Source organism: Nomascus leucogenys, chromosome 15 (genome assembly GCF_006542625.1).
Source record: "Nomascus leucogenys isolate Asia chromosome 15, Asia_NLE_v1, whole genome shotgun sequence".
NCBI lineage: Eukaryota > Metazoa > Chordata > Mammalia > Primates > Hylobatidae > Nomascus > Nomascus leucogenys.
In genome coordinates, this window is record NC_044395.1 from 57,988,045 (window position 1) to 58,010,290 (window position 22,246).

Consider the following 22,246-nt stretch of genomic DNA (forward strand, 5'->3'; position numbering starts at 1 on the left):
AAGAAGTGGGTTTTAAGAAATTGAAAATTCCCCTGTCACTTTAGAGCAAACTGTGTTCTTGATGCAGCCAAAAGCTGCCACGACACTGCCCAGAGAGCGTGGGGAGTGTGAAGCAGCAGCACTGGCCGGCAGCGGCCCTGGTGAGTTTGCAGGCTCCCTGGCTCTGCAGGGACAGAGGGAGCTGGGAGTAAGGGGACAAGAAGACTTTAGAAGCAGGACCTGAAGATCATGCTCTAAAGAACTGAGAAAGGGCCTGCCCCATCCTGAGAATGTCCCCGAGCTGAGGGGACAGATGGAGGTGGCCTCACTCGTGTGTATATAATGTATTGGGGTTTCTTTTTACATTGGTAAACTACCACATGTACATTGTAGAAAATATAAGAAGTTAGAAATCACAAAGAAGGAAATTAAAATCACCTTTAATCTTACTATGGTTAACGTTTTGATATATATCCCTCAAGCACTTAATCTACTCTTTATCTATAATCTAGCTAAACTTCTTGTATTTTTCCCCACTGGGCTTACAGTTCTGTAACCTATTCTTCCTACTTAATACATAGCAAACATTTCTCCATGTCATTAAATATCCATCTATAACATCACTTTTAACAACTACACACAGTATTCTAATTTATGAGCAAACTAAATGTACTATTATTTAGCCAGTTCTCAGCTGTTGGGCATTTGAGTTGGTTCTCGGTCTTCGTCATTATTAAAAATGGCTTCATCATTATTAAAAACACTCTTATAGACAATGGTATACAAAAAGTAAATTCCTGGAAGAGAAACTTCTTATCTAAAAGCATACACTTAGGCCAAACACAGTGGCTCACACCTGTAATCCCTGTACTTCGGAAGGCCACGGTAGGCAAATTGCTTGAGCCCAGGAGTTTGAGACCAGCCTGGGTAACATGGCAAAGCCCTGTCTCTACAAATATATATATATATATACCCACACATATATACATACCTACGTATATATGTACATATACATATATGTATACATATGTATGTATATATGTACATATGCATATATATGTATGCATATATCTACATATATGTATATATACGTATGTGTGTGTGTGTGTGTATATGTGGTGGCACATGCCTGTAGTACCAGCTACTCAGGAGGCTGAGGTGGGAGGATCGCTTTAGCCTGGAAGGTGGAGGTTGCAGTGAGTCAAGATTGTACCACTTCACTCCAGCCTGGGTGACAGAGTGAGACCCTGTCATACACATACATACATACATACATAAGCAAATTAAAATAAAGGTATACACTTGCTTAAGCACGCCCCAGACTGGACCAAATATCAAGGGTTTGTAGGGGGCTCAGGAAGTCTAAGGCAATGAATTTTTAGGTGGGGTGGAAAAATCAGCAGTAGGGTGCACCTGTCAGCACTTCCAGCCCACACAAAACGTGGCTGGACCTCCTAGAGACACAGGTGGCAAAGGGTTCCCCTTAGTGCCAATACCTCCTAGTGTGATAGATCCAACAATCCAGCCTTCAAGTCCACTGAAGAAAACACTCCTCCCCTCAGACCATGCCAGCTACAATCCCCTGGGTGCCCACTTGAAGACTCACCATGAGCTATGCCAGTTTCCCAGCCTGGCTCAGAGGAGGTTCCACAAAGGGCCCAGCACTTCTGAACTCCTAGTTCCTACAACCAGCTTCAGTAATCCTTTCCGGGTGGACCTGTTCTCTGAGGTACTAGAACTGTTGTCTGGAGCATGGCTTCATAAACCTCAATGTACACAGAAATCACCTGGGGATTTTGTTTAAATGCAGATACTGATTCAGTAGGTTTGGGGGAGGCCTGTCATTCTGCATTTATGCTCAGCTCCTAGGTGAGCTGATGCTGATGACCATACATGAGGGGCAAGGATCCAGTCATGATTCTCAAGCCCACGTCAGGATCACTCAGGAAGCTTTTTGAAATAATGCCAGTGCCCAAGCTCCACACCCAGGGATCTGATTTCACTCACCAAGGGTGGGGTTTGCGCACCATTATTTTCTAAAATCGCCACAGATAATTTGAATGTGAGGCCAGATTTGAGAATCACTGGTCTAGAACTATGACAGACAGAGGCCATGGTTAGCTTGTCTTTATATCTCTAGCACCCAGCCAGCTGTTAATCCATGAACTCAAAGAATTGAGAAATCATACATGTGTCATATCAACCATGCATGAAGATGCTTTCTTAAGCCTCTGAACAACTCCTACTTCAGCCTCCAGACTCCATCTGCCTTTCCCTCCCATCTCTAGAACATCAGCTGCCATTATTTGGTGGGTTACGGTGGGTCAGGGACTCTGTGCTGTTATCATTCCCATTTCCCATATGTGACTATTGAGGCTCAGAGAGGCAAAGTAACTTGCCCACAGTCATAAGTAGTGGACTAGGCTCTGAACCTAGGCCTATTTGACTCCAAAGTCTACCCCTTTGTCTACTATTTTGTTGTTGTTAACTCCTTCTTCATGTTTTGTCAGTCTAATGAGACCATCACATGTCTCAGCGGCAGCTCTTTCATGGTTTCCCGGTGATCGGGGGCTGACACTTCATGGTTGATGATAGGCTGCATGAGGATCAAGCAAGACTGTATATGAAGCCACTTTGGACACTGTTATGGGCTACATGGGTTATGGGATGGATTAGTGGTGGGCATCTTGCCAGTCATTTGAGTATCGGTGTCTTCATTGTCAGGTTCGCCTGGAGTGGCCCACAGACTTAGCCATCAACCCAATGGACAACTCACTTTATGTCCTCGACAACAATGTGGTCCTGCAAATCTCTGAAAACCACCAGGTGCGCATTGTCGCCGGGAGGCCCATGCACTGCCAGGTCCCTGGCATTGACCACTTCCTGCTAAGCAAGGTGGCCATCCACGCAACCCTGGAGTCAGCCACCGCTTTGGCTGTTTCACACAATGGGGTCCTGTATATTGCTGAGACTGATGAGAAAAAGATCAACCGCATCAGGCAGGTTACCACTAGTGGAGAGATCTCACTCGTTGCTGGGGCCCCCAGTGGCTGTGACTGTAAAAATGATGCCAACTGTGATTGTTTTTCTGGAGATGATGGTTATGCCAAGGATGCAAAGTTAAATACCCCATCTTCCTTGGCTGTGTGTGCTGATGGGGAGCTCTACGTGGCCGACCTTGGGAACATCCGAATTCGGTTTATCCGGAAGAACAAGCCTTTCCTCAACACCCAGAACATGTATGAGCTGTCTTCACCAATTGACCAGGAGCTCTATCTGTTTGATACCACTGGCAAGCACCTGTACACCCAAAGCCTGCCCACAGGAGACTACCTGTACAACTTCACCTACACTGGGGACGGCGACATCACACTCATCACAGACAACAACGGCAACATGGTAAATGTCCGCCGAGACTCTACTGGGATGCCCCTTTGGCTGGTGGTCCCAGATGGCCAGGTGTATTGGGTGACCATGGGCACCAACAGTGCACTCAAGAGTGTGACCACACAAGGACACGAGTTGGCCATGATGACATACCATGGCAATTCTGGCCTTCTGGCAACCAAAAGCAATGAAAACGGATGGACAACATTTTATGAGTAAGTACCAAAACAAGGCCATTTGATGATTTTGTTTCATTAATTCATTGTATGATTAGAGGTAAATTGATGGAGTATTTTATTTTAATTCAGGATTTGGGATAAAAACTATTACCCATAATACCTTCTACATGTTCAGATTCCACATGATTTCTCCTACAAAGGAAATGGTCTAGTGGAGAAGGCATAAGCTTTGGAGTCAGAGGAGCTGGGCATCAGTTCCCACTCTACCATGGACTTAATCCCTCTTGACCTTGGTTTCCACATCTGTAGAATGGATACAGCGGATACCTGCCCAGCATACCACAGGGAGATGGTGTAGATGAAAAGTACTTACGTGATGAAGTGCTAGCATCTTCATATGACCACTGTCCAGAAATGTGGCAAGGGGAGAAGGAACAGGCACATGTGGATGAATTTTCCACATAATTGAAGCTTACATCTTCAAATTCCAAAAAAAACCCTTTTCATTTTAACCATTTTGCCTGGGACTTTTCTTACGAAGTGTATTGCATACCTCCCTTCTCAAACACACTATACAGACATAATGAAACCTTTCTTTTTCTGATTCAGGGTCATTAATAAGGAACAACAGTTGCATATTATGCTGTAATATGAAGAGAGCTTTCAGGAAGTGGGGCAATGAGGATATAGACCCCTTTGCCCCTGCCTGAAGTGATTTTAAACCATTACTTTATTAGGTCCTGTATCTAAAGGGTAGGTTTCTCCGCCTCCTCCCTCAGGGTTGCGCTGTGATGTCACTATTTATTTCAGTCCTAGTGCCCACCTCAAGTAGCTCATTTCTCTATTCTTCATCCAGTAGAGGACTTCTTAAGAGGTGTGATCAGAGAACCAGAAATTCAACTTATTATAATCCTAGCCACGATTAAATATATTTATCTGGGGTGTTCCTCTAGGAGATATTTTAATGAATGGACTAACATCACTCTTTCTACTTAGATTTTTTAAGCTGCTTTTTGAGGTCTTAGCCATGGTTCAAACGACTGAGATTGCTGAGTATGTCACCGTTAGATAAGCATGTGAGAGGTGGGGAAGGAACTAGCCTTGTTGAGTATTAGCTGTGGGCTAGGAGCTACACCACTGCATTTAATCCACACAACAGCTCTGAGGATGGGTGATATTATCCATTTTACAGACATAGAAACTGAGGCTCTGAAGGCACCTTCGCCCACTGTTTGATAGTGAGACGTGGCAGAACAGGGATCGCAGTCCAAGTCTGATGCCAGAGCTTGGGCTTTCTCAGTGCTGCCCTGCTGCCCTCCCTGCATCCTACCCCTGCACCAGTGCCACACTGAGTTTGTTAATTCCAAATGAACCTGACTCTTTAAAGTTTTTCTCAAGCTTGATCAAGCATCAGTTTCTAACAGTCCTAGCAAAATCCAAAGGAAAAGATCTGTAGTTGATTTTTAAATGTAATTTGAACAAACATGTCACAGCGATTTGTACAAAGTTCACTGGCTAAATTCCTTTCTCCAAACAAGGACCTTGTTAATTACAAAGAAAAGACAAAGATCCAGGAAAACAGCAATTATCTTGATTAACTCATTGGAATGGAAATACGCTAAATAATTCCATTTTGCCCATTGCCTGATGGAAATCTCTTATACATTATTTAGCCAATACAGGGGTTTCTTTGTCAGAGCAAGTCTGTGCACTCAATTAGTTCCCAAGGTCACTCCCTCAGATCCCAAACCGAATGCTCACACATCACTGCATCCGTTACGCTCCACCACCCCTGAAATCTAAAACGGTTTCCTACACTTCTACCAGGAAAGATCCCTCCCTTTCTTTCCTTGATGAAATATGCAGCTATAGTTGATGTTTAGTGAAGAAGGAAAAGTTTTTACAATTGCTTTTTTATAAAATGGCATCTGGAATTCCAAAGTCTGCACTTCATAGCAGTACCCGAGAGTGGTTATCCTTGTTGACACAAACCAGAAGTGGTAGATAAAAGTCCTAAAATAGAAAGGGAAACTAGTTGTTTTTGTTTTTGTTTTTGTTTTCTGAGATCCTACTATGTGCCAGGCTCTTTCCCATTTAATCTTCACGGCAACCTCAGATGGCAGGAATTATCATCCACATTGTTTACGTATGAAGTACAGAGAGATTAGATAACGAGCCTGATACCACACAGTGAGTATATAGCAGAACCAGAACACAAGTCCGTGTTCTTTCAACTGTACTGGCTAGGGTCACCTACATTCTTTGTGCCTTATCTGTATGATAGGGATGAAAATAGTTATGTATTTCATAGGAATAGTATGAGGTTCAAATTTCAGTGAGATAAAATATGGAAAGCTCAGTGTCTGATTGATTATAAGTACTCAGATGATAGCTGCTGCAGTTGTTGCTGCTGCTGCTGCTGTTGTTGTTAATGCAAGCAACATTGTGGCAGTACCAGTAATTGCAGAAGTGTTGTTTAGGTGTGAAAGGTATTTCGCAGGAGCAATTGCAAGTAAACTAATCAAAAGAGTAGACAGAAGTTTTAATTGAGGTAGGTCGGAATCAGAGGTCAGGTGAGAAGAGCAGAATCAAGTATGAGAGATCAAGAAATGAACTAAGAAAGAAGTCAGATCCCTGAGAATATCCAAAGTCGGCTGGAAAAATAACATGCAGAGTCACCCAAGGCAAAATGCTCCAGCTCAGACTGAGAATGAGGCAAGGGTGCCAGACGCCTATTTTCACTGGCTGCGAGCCATGTGACTCAGGGAGAGGCTAGCTGGCCTCCAGACCCAAGTCTCAGCCAGACAGAAATAATCCCCTGCCCTACCCCATTTCTGGGCCATTATGAGGACTAAAAAACTAAATAAATACTGAAAGGAAAAATACTTTGCAAACTATGAGGCTATCTAGAATTAGAGGTGTAAAGATATTTCATTATGGTGTTTCTTAACAAGGATTTGGACAGATTTTGCCAATGAAAATTCTAGTGAATTTTCTACCTTTAGCTTCATGAGGCAGTTTAGTAGATTATAACTGAAATGTTCCATTTTTCTAAAAAAAAAAATTGCGCAGGCTTGCCTGTGACATAGGCTATTATTGAAACAAGCTGTTTGTTTATTTGGTTGGTTGGTTGGTTGGTTGGTTGGTTGGTTTGGTTGGTTTGGTTTTTGAGATGGAGTCTCGCTCTGTTGCCCAGGCTGGAGTGTGATGGTGCAATCTCGGCTCACTGCAACCTCCACAGTTCTCCTGCCTCGGCCTCCTGAATAGCTGGGATTACAGGCATCTGCCACGACGCCTGGCTAACTTTTGTATTTTTAGTAAAGACAGGGTTTCACTATATTGGCCAGGCTGGTCTTAAACTCCTGACCTCAAGTGATCCGCCCACCTAGGCCTCCCAAAGTGCTGGGATTACAGGCATGAGCCACCGCACCGGCCTGAAACAAGTTTTAAGTCAGCTTTGCCGATCCTCTTAACAGATTAAATAGTACACCTAACATAAACATCACACACTTCAGAGCACCTTGATTTACAGAGTTCACAGTTTTGGAGAATCAAGGTTACTTTCCTCCCCTCAGCCCACAGGTCTGCTGGTAGGAACCTCAAAGGAGTCTGAAATGCAGTCCCCATCTCCCATGTGTGGCATCATTACTCTCAGACTTAGCTCCTGGTCAGATGGCATTAGGTGGCTGAGAAAATGGCCTGATAAGTATGAGGCAGGTTCCAGAATTGACTTGCTGGACAGATATGAGCAACCCCCTTCCCTGAGTTTCATAGGGGAAGGGGCCCTGGCCTCCCACAGTGCCATGTGACAACTCCTATTATAATTATGCTCACCTTAACTACTGTGAGACCCTTACAAATTTGTCTTTGCATCAAACTTAGGGTTTGCCAACTAGTCGGCTGACAAATAGTCAATATTTTATAATGACATGTAAATTCAGAATGGAAGGACAATAGAGACAGGAAGAAAAGATATGCTGTCATGAGAAGAATGCTAGATTCACGTGTGAGCACCAGCACTGCCAGTGCTCCCAACGGGACATAGAATTCAACCGAAATGGGTCAAATGAAGAGATTTGGCCTCTGGTTTTTACTTAGGGATAGGAAAGCTGGAAAGTGCATCATTCCCAATCTTATCATGAAAATAAGCCAGACAAAAGGTAAATTCGTGCATTTCCTTGAACTCCTTCTCTGAGGTCAAATCCAAGGAGAGACAGAGTTTTGCATAAAGAGACAAGATGTGGGCCCTGGCTTGGCTGGGGCAGATGCACCAGCCCTGGGGAGAAAGAGTTCAGCTGGGATGGCTGGTGAATTCACAAAGGCTAAGTGTGTACTGGCAAGAGAGTCTGAAGCCCTTGGAGGCTGTAGCCGTTGGGCACTTCCATGTCTTCTTAGGGACTTTTTTTCTCTACAAATCCCACCAGGAGTTTTCCCACAGAAAAGAGTGAGGAAAGATTTAAGAAGAAAGTGTCCCTTGTGGTAGACCTGGGGGAAGGTCACAGCAGCTGCTGAGGGAGGAGCATACACCCCTGACCACTCTACCCAGACCCTGCTCACATCATCTTCCATCAGGAACAACACCCTTCATCTGTGAAGAGAAGGGCAGCGAACACTGTCCTGCCTAGGCACCGGGGAAAATCCTTTCAGCTGAATGAGGGAAGAAAAGAAATGGAAAAGAAAAAAATCCCACATACCTGAGAGTCAGAACCCTAGCAAAGGCTTTGCCACCACCATAGTTAGCTGAAAGACTAAAAGCATCAGTGAAGGGCAGAAGACTGCTGGGAGGCAGTTAGAGAGTGGCAGGAACATGGAAAGAGACCCTCTCTGAGTCAGCACAAAGGGAGGACCCAAGGGCTGAACTGTGGACCTTGAGGGAAAAAAACCCTCTGGCAAACCAGTTTCGCATCCTAAACACAGGGAATTGCTAAGGGAATTTAAAACCTGTGATGCACAGAGGTTAACCATAAACAAACTTCAAATCCTAAGTTAAACCCAAACCCCCTCACAAAAGTCCTAGCAGAAGGAAACTCACACCCATTTCCAGGCATAAACCTGTCACTCAGGCTCTACCATGCTACACAAGATGTCACGCTTTCAACTGAATGTACAAAAGGGCAAGAAAAGGCAACACATTCCCAAGAGGCAAAGAAATAATCAGAATCACGTTCAGCTATGACACAGGTGTTGAAACTATCTGTCAGAGAATTTAAAATAACTGTAATTATTTTAAAGGCTCTAATGGAAAAGGTGAACAATGTGCAAGATCAGATGGATAATTTTAGCAGAGAGACGGAAACGATAAGAAAGAATCAAATGGAATTGTTAGAAACGAAAACCACGGTTATAAGGATGAGGAATGCCTTTGATGGGCTGCTCTCTCCAGAGGACACAGCATGACACAGCTGAGGAAAGAAGACAGTTAATAGAAATTACCCAAACTAAAATACAGAGAGGAAAAAAAAGAGTGGAAAATGCAGAGCATGGCATTCAAGATCTGTGGGACAACATCCAACAGTCTGATATACATGTAATTGGAATTCCAGGAGAAGAGGGAAAAAATAGGACAGAAGAAATATTTGAGGAAATAATGGCAGAGAATTACCCATAATTAATAATGGACACCAAACCACAGATCCAAAAAGCTCAGAAAACACCAAGCAGAATAAACACACACACACACACACACACACACACACACACACACACACACACACACATTTCTAGCCATATATTCAAATGGCTGAATTAAAAAAGAGAGACAGACAACCTTAAAAGCAGCCAGGAAAAAAAAAAAGTATTTTATAAGAGGAACAAAGGTAAGAATTACAGCAGACTTCTCATCAGAAACTGTGCAAGCCAGAAGACAGAAATGCTGAAAGAAAAAGAAAAAAGAAAAACTGTCCACAGCCAGGCACAGTGGTTCACACCTGTAATCCCAGCACTTTGGGAGGCCGAGGCAGGTGGATCACCTGAGGTCAGGAGTTCGAGACCAGCCTGGCCAACGGTGAAATCCCACCTCTACTAAAAATACAAAATTAGCTGGGCATGGTGGTGGGCACCTCTACAGGTGCTCTACAGTAGTCCCAGCTACTCGGGAGGCTCAGGCAGGAGAATTGCTTGAATCCAGGAGGCGGAGGTTGCAATGAACCAAGATCGTGCCATTGCACTCCAGCCTGGGCAACAAGAATAAAACTCTGTCTCACAAAAATAAACAAACAAAAAAATCATCCACTCAGATATTACACTCAACAAAAATATCTTTCAAATGAAGACATGTTATAGAGGTATAGGCAGCGGTAAGGGAACCTAGAAAGAATGCTAATAGCCTGGGCAACATAGCAATACCCATCTCTACCAAAAAAAATTTTAATTAGCTGGATGTAGTGGCACACACCTGTAGTCCTAGCTACTCAGGAGGTTGCGGCAGGAAGGCACTTTTCAGCCCAGGAGTTCAAGGCTGCAGTGATCCATAATCACACCACTGCACTCCAGCCTGGGCAACAGAGTGAGATCCTGTCCCTAAGCAAATTAATTAATTAACTAAAAATAAAAATAAAGAAAGGACGCTGAGGCACCCAGGCACTAAAAACAGTGAATAGCCATTACCAACCCCCAGGCTGCAGAGCAAGGTGGGAAAGTTGAAGGATATCGTGACTGAAGTCCAGGGGGAGCTGTAATGATGAAGGAGAAGCCCCCTGGTTGAAGCTGAAATCATGGATCCACGCAGCCACTGTTAGAGATTCGGCACTGGAGGAAAGAAGGAGTGAGGAGTGAGGAAAACCTTCTGAATTCCAGTCTCTTGCCCGTGCCTACCACGGACTTAGCTTAACCAGAAGTGAGCCAGCGAGAGTGCCCCAGTGACACAGTCTGCAGGAGTCAGCTGCTCTGGGCAGAGAGAGGACAGAGAATGGATCTGGGAGGTAGGGGGAACAGAGAATAACCAGCACAGAGACTGACTGGCTGTGTGACATGTTAGCCATGACTGGCCAAGCCAGGGTTCAGCCCCAGATCTGCCTGAACCCTAAGCACTTCCCACCAGAGGCACCACCTCAAGTACAGTACGGCAGAGTGGGCCAGATCTTGGGAATCCTGAGGGCTAGAATTCATTTTGGGTACTTAATTTTGTAGGAAATGGACAGCAAGTACAAGGTTTTAATGCAGAAGCCACAAAGTGCTCTGGCTCTGATCCAGTTTTGGAGTAGCTAATGATGTCGTGATGACATCTATTACAGTGACATGGGCCAGGGGAACTATTGGTGTGCCTGGGCCAGGAACCATAATTATCCACAGACAATACAGTGCCCAGTTCCCTGACACGATGATGGTGTTGTTTGAAACAATCAGAAATGAAAGTCATACAAATCAAATCTTATTTTTTAACCAAAAAGTTAAGATCAGCAAAAGTTTAGTATCAGAGGGCAATTCAGCATTTTCCTTGCCAGCCGTGCATAGTAAGTGGCTCGAGATGAAGTATTGAGTGTGAAAAAGAAAGCCTTGCAGTGTGTGTGAAGATATCCTTTAGCAATCCTCTTCTGAGACCCAAGTTCACAGCAACTATATGAATCTTTTTTTTTGAGACGGAGTCTCACTCTGTCGCCCAGGCTGGAGTGCAACGGTGCGATCTCGGCTCACGGCAACCTCTGCCTCCCGGGTTCAATAGAATCTCCTGCCTCAGCCTCCTGAGTAGCTGGGATTACAGGCACCCAGCCACCGTGCCTAGCTAATTTTTACATTTCTAGTAGAGACAGGGTTTCACCATGTTGGCCAGGCTGGTCTCGAACTCCTGACCTCAAGTGACCCACCGCCCCGCCCCCCCGCCTTGGCCTCCCAAAGTGCTGGGATTACAGGCGTGAGCCACTGCGCCTGGCCTATATGAATCTTTTATGTGTTTTCTTTCACTGTGCTCCAAAGATGCTTTGGATAAATGGAATGAAGAAAAATCAGTGGGAGGAAATAATGAAAAGCCAGTCATCTGGTCATCCCTATCATACCCCCCAACTGGGGGCTTGGCATTGCTGCAAAGTTAATTGCAGTGGTAGCAAGCAAAGCCTCCTGAAAATAAAACAACTGCCAGTCTTCTTGACCCACTGGAGACTTGGAAAAACAGTGTTTTCTATATACCACAGTGATGAACCCAAAGATTTTTATTTGAAACAGCATCATTTTTATGGGAAGCTTGATGAATAAAACGCATTCTTTAAGATTAGACAGAACTGACTTTGAATTTATATTCCTCTATGAGCTGTGTGATCTTAGGCAAGTTGCTTATCCTCTCTGAGCCTCCTCTTCACCATTTGTGAAATGATGATAATAATAATGCCTACATCAAAAGATGGTGATGAGCATGATGCTTGGTACCTAAAAGGCACCATGTGAATATTAGTGACCTTTCTCCACCTCATTTGGACAAGGAAGGGTAAAACAAATGAACTTCTTCATTGCTGTCAGCCCATGTCTTGAATCAACAACAATATCTATTATTTACTCATATATTTATTCATTAAGTAAACATGTACTGAGTACTGTCTACCTGCTGGGTACTCCTCTGGGCACTAAGAATACAGACAAGGTCCCTGTCCTCATGGAGCTTATATTAGGAGGAGACAGACAACAAAGAACAAATAAATAATAAGTATAGTGAGGTCAATAACAAAATATGATACAAAGGTTGGGAGGATTTAATCTGTCTTAGAAGCGGTGGTCAGGGAAGACCTCACTGAAGTGATAACATTTGATCTGAAATATGAATGACGACAGGAACAAGCCATACCAACGCTGGAGGGAAGAGCGTTCCCGCAGAGGGAACAGGAAGCACGAGCACCCCAGCATGCACTGACTTTGGCATGTTTGGGGACCAGAAGCAGATACAGAGAGAAGAAGGATGTGCTGAGGAGTGACGTTCTGGGTGAAGTCAGAAAGAAAGGCAGGAAGGAGCCAACATTCAGCCAACATTCATTGACATCAGGAAGCACATGCTATATGCCACACACTCTAAGCTACGGGGATACAGCAGGGTCCAACTGAAGTCCCTACCCTCAGGGAGTTGACATTCCTCTGAGGGCAATCTCCTGGGGTCCTGGGGGCCCTGGGAAGAAGTTTCCCGTTCTTCCCGTTCATTTTAAATACATTACCTGTTTTGGTCTTCATGTGTCTCTATGAAACAGGATTATTATCCCCATTTATAGAAGAGAAAACAGAGGCTCACCGAGGTTATATGATATGGCCTGCCTGAAATTGTATCATTTGTGGTGGAGACTTGATGGTTAGGAGGAACACAGAGCCAAGTGCCCATCCTCTAGATCACATTACTGGCAAGTATAGAGCCAGGATGCAAAGCCTAGACCATCTGGCTCCAGAGAACTTTGTAAAAAACTATTCCTTTCATTCCTCTTGGTTAGAAAGAAAGAAAATTTGCCAGTACTTTGTGGGTCCCCATAATGAAAGCTGTCACAAATGTAACTAAGCCATTGTCCCGATGCCACCCAATCATGGGGCGGGACTTGAGGCAGCCACTTGGAGCCCAGAGAGTTCAGAGAACTGCCCCTTCCAGGTCCCTGCACTTTGTTATAGCAGCTCTGCGGTGGAGAAGAAAGAGTTCTCTACAGGTGGCTCACAGGGCAAAGGTATGCAGGGCCCAGAGGACTGGCAACCCTACTTCTTCCCATTCACAGTCAGAAGGAGCAGTTCTGGTGGGATAATTACGGTATTGATCAAGCAGCAAAGAGATCCAGGTCATTTCTCAAGCTCTGGAAGGTACTACAATGAATGAATAAGAGACAAGAAAATTTTATAAATTGATTGCTTTATATGATGTTCATTTAATTAAGACATTCAGTCCTTCTAATGGAAAATGTGAAGAGTGGAAATTACTGTTTTTTTGACCATCTCATATAAAATGAAAACCAGATCTTGAAGGCCTGGGGCCTTTTCATTGTATCTTCTTTAGGCTCAATTTAATTATGCCTTACAAGCTACCTTCAATAATAATTGCAGTTGTCTGCCTTTATACAAAGCCCGTTTCTGTCTTCAAGACTAAAACTCTAGGGAGATACCTAGGGAGATTGCCAAAGTATTATTTAGTAAGAGTTGGTTTTTCCATATTTTGGCATTCAGCAAGTGTTTATCATATACCTAGTGTGTGTCCAGCTTGTGCCAAGTCCTGTAGGAGGGAATGTGTGAATGAATCATGGTGTCTCCTCTCCCACAAAGCAGGAGAGAGGCCTTGCACATCCAGTCCTGCATTCATTTATTTGTTCAGCCAGCATTCCCTGCCTGTCCTCTCTATGCCAGTTCCAATGCTGGTGAAGCAGAGATGAACTGAGAGCCAGTCCTCCAGGGTCACACTGCTGGCAGGTGGCAGAACCCAGGTGGTGTCAATCCACAGACTCCACAGACCTGTTCTGGCCTTAAGCACTCACAGTCCAAAGAGGGGGACAACTTGTACATCAACACTGCAGTGCAGGGCAGGCATTCTAGGACAGAGCTGTGCACAGGATATCACTGGGAGAAGGGACAGGAAAAACCAGGGAGGGCTTTAGGAGGTGGCATTTGAGCGAGGCCATGGTAGAAGTGGTGTCAAAGTGACATCTGACCCCTAATTAACAATCTATCAATTCTTATCTGTAAAACACCACAAATAGCTTTGCAGTGTCTTGCATGGTATAATAAAATCTTTTTCATGTGGTTAGGTCAGGAAAGTAGACAGTCCGAGTGAATAGTCTTATTTTAATAAAGAGTATGTACAGGGATTACAGGTGTTCAAAGAATCAGCCTAGAACAGCATCCCCATCCCATTAAACTGCTGGACTGAAATGGATCTTCCTGTTGATTTAAAAGATGACTCAGGATCTGACTGGACCCAGCTTAATCATGAATCACAGATACAGTTAAGATGACCAGGGCAAAACCAGTTTTGGGGGGTCTTGATTTTTAGCTCAAAAACTTGGAGTACCCTAGTAATATTTTGCTGAAAATGCCTGGAAATTGTTGTCTTCAACTTGCCCTATAAGTGAGACTCTCCTATGCACAGCCTGGCATTTAAGGCATCTGCCTCCCCAGATGGCCATGCTCATGAGCTCTCACATGTGGTTTTACCTTGCTTGTCACAACACTTTTCTGATTATGAAAATAATCCATGTTTATTATTTTTAAATCATGGGAATATATATAAATAAGCAATTCAAATCACCTGTAATTCTACCTCCCAGAGATAACCACTGTCAATATTTTTGTATGTTTCCTTCCTATTCAAATTTCCAGTGGCCACAAATGGTTAAAAAGAATCCCGGCCTCTCTCAGAGTTGAAGGGAGCAGAGCTCTGAGAGGGTCTCCATGTGACAGAAGTCTTTGGACATGCATCTCAGATCTTTACTCCAAGACACCCTCCTTCCTAGCCGCCGTCTCTCAGAACTACTGCTCACTTAGCTCTGTGGGGCAGTCCACCCCTTTGACCACCCATTCCAGGTTTCAGCCTCCCCTAGGCCAGACTGACCTTTTCCTGGAAGAACTTGACTCCTTACTAAGAAAGAGAAAGGAGAAGTCATGGCAACACATGGGTTTTTGAAGCCCCCAACCACCCACAGGAGAGCCTCTGGTAGAGCCACAGCCTTGCCTGCAGCCCTGCCCGGGAGTGTAGTTGAGGCCACAGCACTGCCATCCTGAAAAGGCCCCAGCAGCAGAGGCATCCAACTTCCCCAAAGGCCACCGGCCCGTCCGCCAGAATTGGTCTTAGGCCAAAAACAGGGGTGATTTATTCAGAAGACCTCTACCAATGCCTCCTCTGTGGCAGAGTGTGCCAGGGACTATTAGATTCAGTGTAGAGTGCTATGATCTGTGCCAGGCGCAGGCACGGAAACAGTTGGCAAATGGCAGAGTCTGTAGTGCAGCACCCAAGTCTGACCTTGGGCAGAGAATTCCTGAGCAAAGCCCTGCCTAATCTCACCCACCAAGTCTCCCCTGATACCGTAGGAGCTGCAGGCCCAGGAATCCCAGCAAGAAGCCAGGCCCAGCTGAAGGAAGACCCTGGACAGAGCTGAAGTCTCTGATGTTTTATTGCCCCATTGTGAAAACCCTCACAGGAACACAGGGGCCAGCTTTACCCCAGAAGTAAAAACAAAACAGTTAAAAAAAAAAAAAAAAAAAAAGGCCAGTAGGGAGACCCGAAGTACACAGGGGCAGAAGTACACAGGGGCAACCGTGTCCAGGAAGTCAGTCAGGAATATTGCCATGTAGAGGAAGAACTGTGTCCCCATTCACACACAAGTGCAAAAAGGCTATTTAAGCTTGCCTTTTTACACTTCAGCCTCCCCTAATTAAAAACAATAATTAAAATGTTAATAGCCCACTCCTGCCAGGGAGGAGCGCATGTGATGAATACTTGCAAATGGATGGTACAGAAATGTTCATTGAAGACAGAGAGGCAGGTGGCAGTTTGGAAGCAAATAGATCTGGGTTTGAATTTTGATTCTACCCACACTTAATTAGCTGTGTGACCTTGAGCAGGTGACTTCACTTTTCCAAGCCTCAATTTCTGATCCTCCAAAAAGGAGATAATACATACCTTTTAGACAAGGATTAAATGAGGATTACATGAGAAATGTATTAAATGAGGATGACATGAAAATGCATGAAAAGCAACTAGCACCATGCCCCGTATATTGGAGGTATTCAATGATGGTAGGTATTTCTTTTATTATTATCAATCAGGAGAATAGTAAAGAGAATTAAGATTCAATTATGATGCTTTAGAAAGACCATACCTGAGCAAAGCTGTGGGGGTTCTAAGAGTTGCAGATACAAAAATGCTTAGTGCCAGATGTAAAATCTAGATGGAAGGGGTTGCAAGAGGCAAGACACCATTTATCTAGGCTGAGTCCTGGTTTGAATTCAGAATCCCCTTTTCCCAGAATGTGTAGAAACCTAGGAAACCCCTGGGTAATAGCCCCCATTTCTAGTGTTTTTCAGGAAAAACCTGTATAACCAGTTATTGCGGGTTTTGCAGAGGGTATTCAGGCATCAAGCTTGATTACATCATTTCTGGGGAGTCCCCCAGTTCTAAGATTCTGGGTCAGCTGTCTCATTATGGCCACCATCATCTCTCCCCTTCACAATTGGATTCTAGTTTATAGCTGTACTCCTGGGCAGTAGGCAGGTCAGTGGTATCATCCCCACTGGGTTAGGGAAGGGCGACTCAGAGAGGTCAGTTATTTTCCTGCAGTTGGGTATCAGCAGGTGGAGTCACATCCTGAAATCTATGTACCAGGTCCTGTGCAAGAGATGTGGGAGACATAGGAATGTATCCAGCCAGAAAGAAAAGCAGAGCACAGCAAAACCATGGCATGAGGTAGAATGCGCCAAGTTCCAGCTAGAGCACCATTATATTTCTACTACTCAGTGCCACCCCTTGGTTTCCAGGTACGACAGCTTTGGCCGCCTGACAAATGTGACCTTCCCTACTGGCCAGGTGAGCAGTTTCCGAAGTGATACAGACAGTTCAGTGCATGTCCAGGTAGAGACCTCCAGCAAGGATGATGTCACCATAACCACCAACCTGTCTGCCTCAGGTGCCTTCTACACACTGCTGCAAGGTAAGTCAGGTGGGGGCCAGGGGACTTTGAGGCAGAGGGGTGGGAAGACCCCTTTGGAGGAGGATGGCACAAGAAATAGGCTGCTGCTGGAGCTGCCCAAGGACAGGAAAGCATTGCAACTCTCTGTATTATCGCCTAATTTGCAAAATATACCAGCCTGAGTCAAGTAAATTCTCTCTAAGAAGCTTCAGAATAATATTTTATTGTCCTATCCTGTTATCAGAACAAAGGGTAGGGAATTCATTAGCTGCTAATCCAGGTGACCTCGCTATTCTGCCATCCTAATGACTCCCAGAATAACAGACACACTCACACTGGTGTAGGTGAGGACAAAGGACGAGAATAATTACACATAGTTATGAAAGGGATTTGATTATGGAGAAGTCCTTCCTGAAGCCCAGGTGAGAAGGTTTGTGCCTCTTCCAGGATTTCATAGAAAAGAGACCCTTCTTCTCTGCATTTGTCACATCATCCTGTTATGGGTTGGTCTTTTAGCTCCAAGTAAAAAGATTTCACAATGATGAAATCTTGCTGTTAATTATCTGCCTCAATTGTTCTGGTGGGATGTGGTGACCCAGGTGGGCTTGCAGCTTTGTCAGATTTAATAAACTTGAAAAGAAAGAAGCCATCACCAGGGAAAGCTCTGCCTGATTCTTTCCTGCCCGCTGGATGGCTCTTCGTACTTCCAAAGGCTTTCACACGAAGCAGTGAAAGGAGCCTCAGGCTAAGAGTCAGAGGCCCAAGTTCTAGTTCTGACTCTGCCACCACATCACCCACGGTGACCCTCGGTTTCTTCTCCAGGAAAAGGAAGCAAGCTGAAGCTGTGTGGAATGGGGTGGAGCGGTGAGAAGAGCATGGGTTCTTGGTGGACAATTTGGGTCCCTGTGCCCGCCGTGTCAGTTCCCACCTGTGTGAACTGGCTGTCACTCTTCTTCTCTGAGCCTTGGTCTCTGGGTCTGGGAAATGGGGCTGAATTTTAACACCTGCCCCATAGGGCTGCTCAGTCGATCTCTTTAGACAATGTAGTGACCAGCATGAGCCAAGCACATACTATTGCTCGATAAGCAATACTATTGGATTCATTGAGTAATTAATTAATTAGCAAGCAGTTTAACTTACCATGAGAAAATAAATGTCTGTATATTCTTACAACCACTTTTATTCCCAAATTTAGTCCTTTGCCTTTCAAAGAGCTCCAAGAACAATAAAGGTTCTCAAAGAAAGAGAAACCACACACTGGAATTCCTTCCTCACCAAGCACCTTTAACCGTGGTTTCTGAGGAAAACTCAGTGTTTTGTCTGTTCTCACACAATAGTCATCAACAGAAGACTTCTGTGACCAAATATAGGCAGAGGAGGTGGGGTTCTCCCTACAATCAAGCAGGCAATCAGCTCTGCAGTGGACACCAGCTGGGTGTCCCTCAACTCAATTCCAACACTATCTACCTGGAGATAGCCTCAGATCCCACAGGTTGAGGGCTCAGTCCCCAAAACTAGCCCCCCCACCCTGACATCTACCATACTTCAGACACCAGTCACAAGTCTGGGCCTCTGGAGCTTCTATCTGACTGGCTTCTAGTTGAGGTTTTCATGACTGCTTCTTTGGGTTCAGTTAATTTACTGGAACAGTTCACAGAACTAGAGAAATACTTGTATTTACCAGTTGATCATAAAGGACATTATCAAGGATATAGATGAAGAGATGTGTATGCCAAGATATAGGGTAAGGGGCGTGGGGCTTTCACACCCTCCCCAGGCACATCACCCTCACCCCTCCATGGACCTCCGTATGTTCAGCTCCCCAAACTCTGTCTTCTTGGGCCTTTTATGGAGGCTTCATTGGATAGGCATGATTGACAACCATGTAGAAATGTGATTGAACCCAGCAAGGCCTGTGTCTTCAGATTCTTCTTGGCCTCTCTGTGCAGCACTCATTCCTTCCTCCAGGGTGTAGAGCAGGATCCCCTCTGAAATGTAGGTCTTATGACCCACAGTCAGATTAGAGTCCTGCCTTGGAGAGAAAGGCAGGAGAAGGTCAGAGAGAGAGGCAGACAGATTGTTTCCTAAGGCCTGCTTCTGAGTCCTGAAGTGCCTCAACATTAGAACAAAAGACTATGACAAGGGGTATAGGAGTTATGAGCTGGGAACTATGGATATATAATCGTATCACAAGTGGGTTGGGACAGACCTCAGGGATTTATGCTCTGACTGGATTATTGCCAAGAGAAGATACAACTTCTGAGGCAGCCAAGATCTTGCCTGACCAAGGACTGCAGGACCACCAATTACTCAGACATCTTGTCCTTCAGGCCTGTCTTCTTCCCTGTGATTAAGAATTATCCATCCATTCCATACTGCTAAACTGGCTGTGAGTATTTTTCTCAAAGGTTCATGTGGACTTTCTTATATTTGGGCAACTTCTTAAAATTTGAAAGTGCCACATTCCTCAATTTTTAAATGTACCATCAATTTAATAACAACTTTTTAGGCAGAGGGAAAAAAGTCACACTGTTCAAAAGGCATACGTGGACACATTCCAATTTCAAAAAATGTTAAAATGTGAAAAGAAAAATCACTTCTTGGAATCCAGGAAACATGGTACCTGTTTTTCCTCTTTGGTAGCTCTGCCAAGCTCTTTCCTTCTTGAGTACCAGGCTCAGATGCTCAGTTTTGCAGCTGCCTCACTAGAGTCTTTGTGAAAAGCTCTTTCGGTTTCGTCTTCTGTTTAAACTGTGGGAAGTAATAAGAAGTAGCTGCTAATGAGCAGTGGCCTTGGGAAGTCACAGCCCACATTAAATGGGATCATCTGAGTTGGGCCTCCACAGATGCTGTTCCCTCCAAGTCACCGTTAATGGACATATGTGGATTCAGCAAGGAACGGCTTTAAAGGATAAATCGACACAGGCTTTTTCACTATTCAAAGGCAGAAAAATATAGATTGTCAGTGAATAATGCATAGAAAGTTTGAGGCAGATTTTAGAATTTTGCATGTGTGAGAGAGAAAGATGGAGAGAGGAGGGAGTGGGGGGGGTACCTATTTTATGCCATTCTAGCAGAAAAGATTCAGTGAGGGTTTCCCATGAAAACTATCTTAGTGCTTATAACTTAGTGCTTATAATTGCTTAATAACTCTTTTTAGTGCTTGACAGAGCCTGGAACATAACTAGTTTCATCCAGCAAAGATTTACTGAGCACATATAATCCTAACGATGATGATAGCTAACATTTTTGGAGCACTTATTAACTGCAAAGAGTATTTTCAGCATTTTACATTAAGCAGTACCTCATAAGGTACCTCATATAGTACCTCATATGCCTAGGAGGTAAGTATTATTGTCTCCGTTTTCTGAATGAAGGCAGTGAGAGGTACTCAGAGGTTGAGTAGCTTGCCCCAGTCACACACCTAATTGGGTGTTTGGACCCAGACAAACATGCTCTATAGAACCTATTCTCTTAACTGCCAATCTAAAGACAAGGGGCCCTATTCCAGGACCATGATCAGCACTAGAGAAGTTCACCATGATATGTGTGTGTCTGTGTGTCTGTGTGTGTATGTGTGTGTGTGAGAAATGGGACGGTAGAGATAGAGGAGGACAAGAGACACACATGACAGTGACTAGCACAGTGCCAGGCACATAAAACCAGTGACAGCTAACATTTACATACCACTATATGCCAAGGACAGTTCTCAGCTCTTCATATTCATGATCTCACTCAATCCTCAGAGCATCCTGCAAGGCAGGGTACAATTATTGTCCCAGTGTACTGATGAAGTACCAGAGGCATGGAAGGTTAGGAATTTGGCCAAGGTCTTACAGCAAGGCAGCCGCAGAGCTGGAACCTGAGCCGAAGTCGCCTGGCTCTAAAGCCAAGCTCTTAATCTCTGTGCCATAGTGCCTCTCACAGCACGCACTCAAATATTGGAGAATTTATTCATTAACGGAGCAGTGACTCCCACACCTCTCAGCTGCACTGAGGAGGCCCATAGAGAGGCCGAGGGGTGTACAGGACAGGGAGTCATACATTCTGGCAGGTGGAACAGGGAAAGCTTCTGGAAAGAGATGACATTTTAGCAGAGCTTGGAGGGAGTCTCGAGACAGCACTTACTGAAGAGGGGGGCAGTGCAGAGGAAACAGCCAAGGAAGGGCCAGAGACAGGAGAGTGCAGCGCAAATCCGGAGATAGGATTTTTATCTATAGAAACAAACTCTATGTGTATTTTACAGCTGAAATTTACTTTTTTCACCATAAGTTTCGTTTAGTTAAAAATCTAAGTTAAAATGTTTTAAATCAAATTTAAAATTTCAAATCATATCTATATTTAAATCATTGTCATATGCCTGTGACAATGATTTAAAATATGTTTGTTTTATGTATTTTTTTTGGCATTCTGTCAGTGGTTTAAGTGTCAGAGTTATTTTTCACCTTGTTATAAAGAACATTGTTACCTTAGAGTGTATCAAGAGCCTTAAAAATGTTCAACCTGCCAGGTATGGTGGCTCACACTTGTAATCCCATTGCTTTTGGAGGCTAAGGTGGAAGGATTGCTTGAGCCCAGGGGTTCAAGACCTGCCTGGTCAAATATCGAAACCTGGTCTAGGGGGGCGGTGGCTCACGTTGTAATCCAGCACTTGGGGCGAGGGGGGATCACGGGTCGGAGATCGAGACACGGTGAACCCGTCTCTACTGAAAATACAAAATTAGCCGGGGTGGGGGGCGCCTGTAGTCCAGCTACTGGGAGGCTGAGGGGAGAATGGCGTGAACGGGAGGCGGAGCTTGCAGTGAGCGAGACTGCACCTGCACTCCAGCTGGCGACAGACGAGACTCCGTCTCAAAAAAAAAAAAAAAAAAAAAAAAAAAAAACCTGGTCTCTACAAAATACTTTGAAAATTAGCCGGGTGTGGTGATGCATGCCTATAGTCCTAGCTACTTGGTAGGCTGAGGTTGGAGGATGGCTTGGACCCAGGAGTATGAGGTTACAGTGAGCTATGATCACATTGTACTACTGCACTACAGCCTGGGCAACAGAGCAAGACCCTGTCTCCAAAAAAAAAAAAAAAAGTTCAACCCTTTGCTCTAGTAATCCTACTTTTAGGAATCTATTTTGATTTGAAAA

General features: G+C 44.5%; 1 protein-coding gene across 1 annotated transcript in view; it reads left to right on the forward strand.

Moving 5' to 3' along the window:
• The window catches only part of TENM4 (teneurin transmembrane protein 4), a 416,745-nt gene that overhangs the window by 373,061 nt on the left and 21,438 nt on the right, over positions 1-22,246 (forward strand). The window contains exons 25-26 of the mRNA XM_030828936.1: positions 2,704-3,581; positions 16,959-17,131. Coding sequence (XP_030684796.1) covers positions 2,704-3,581; positions 16,959-17,131 — 1,051 coding nt within the window. The remainder of the gene's footprint in view (positions 1-2,703; positions 3,582-16,958; positions 17,132-22,246) is intronic.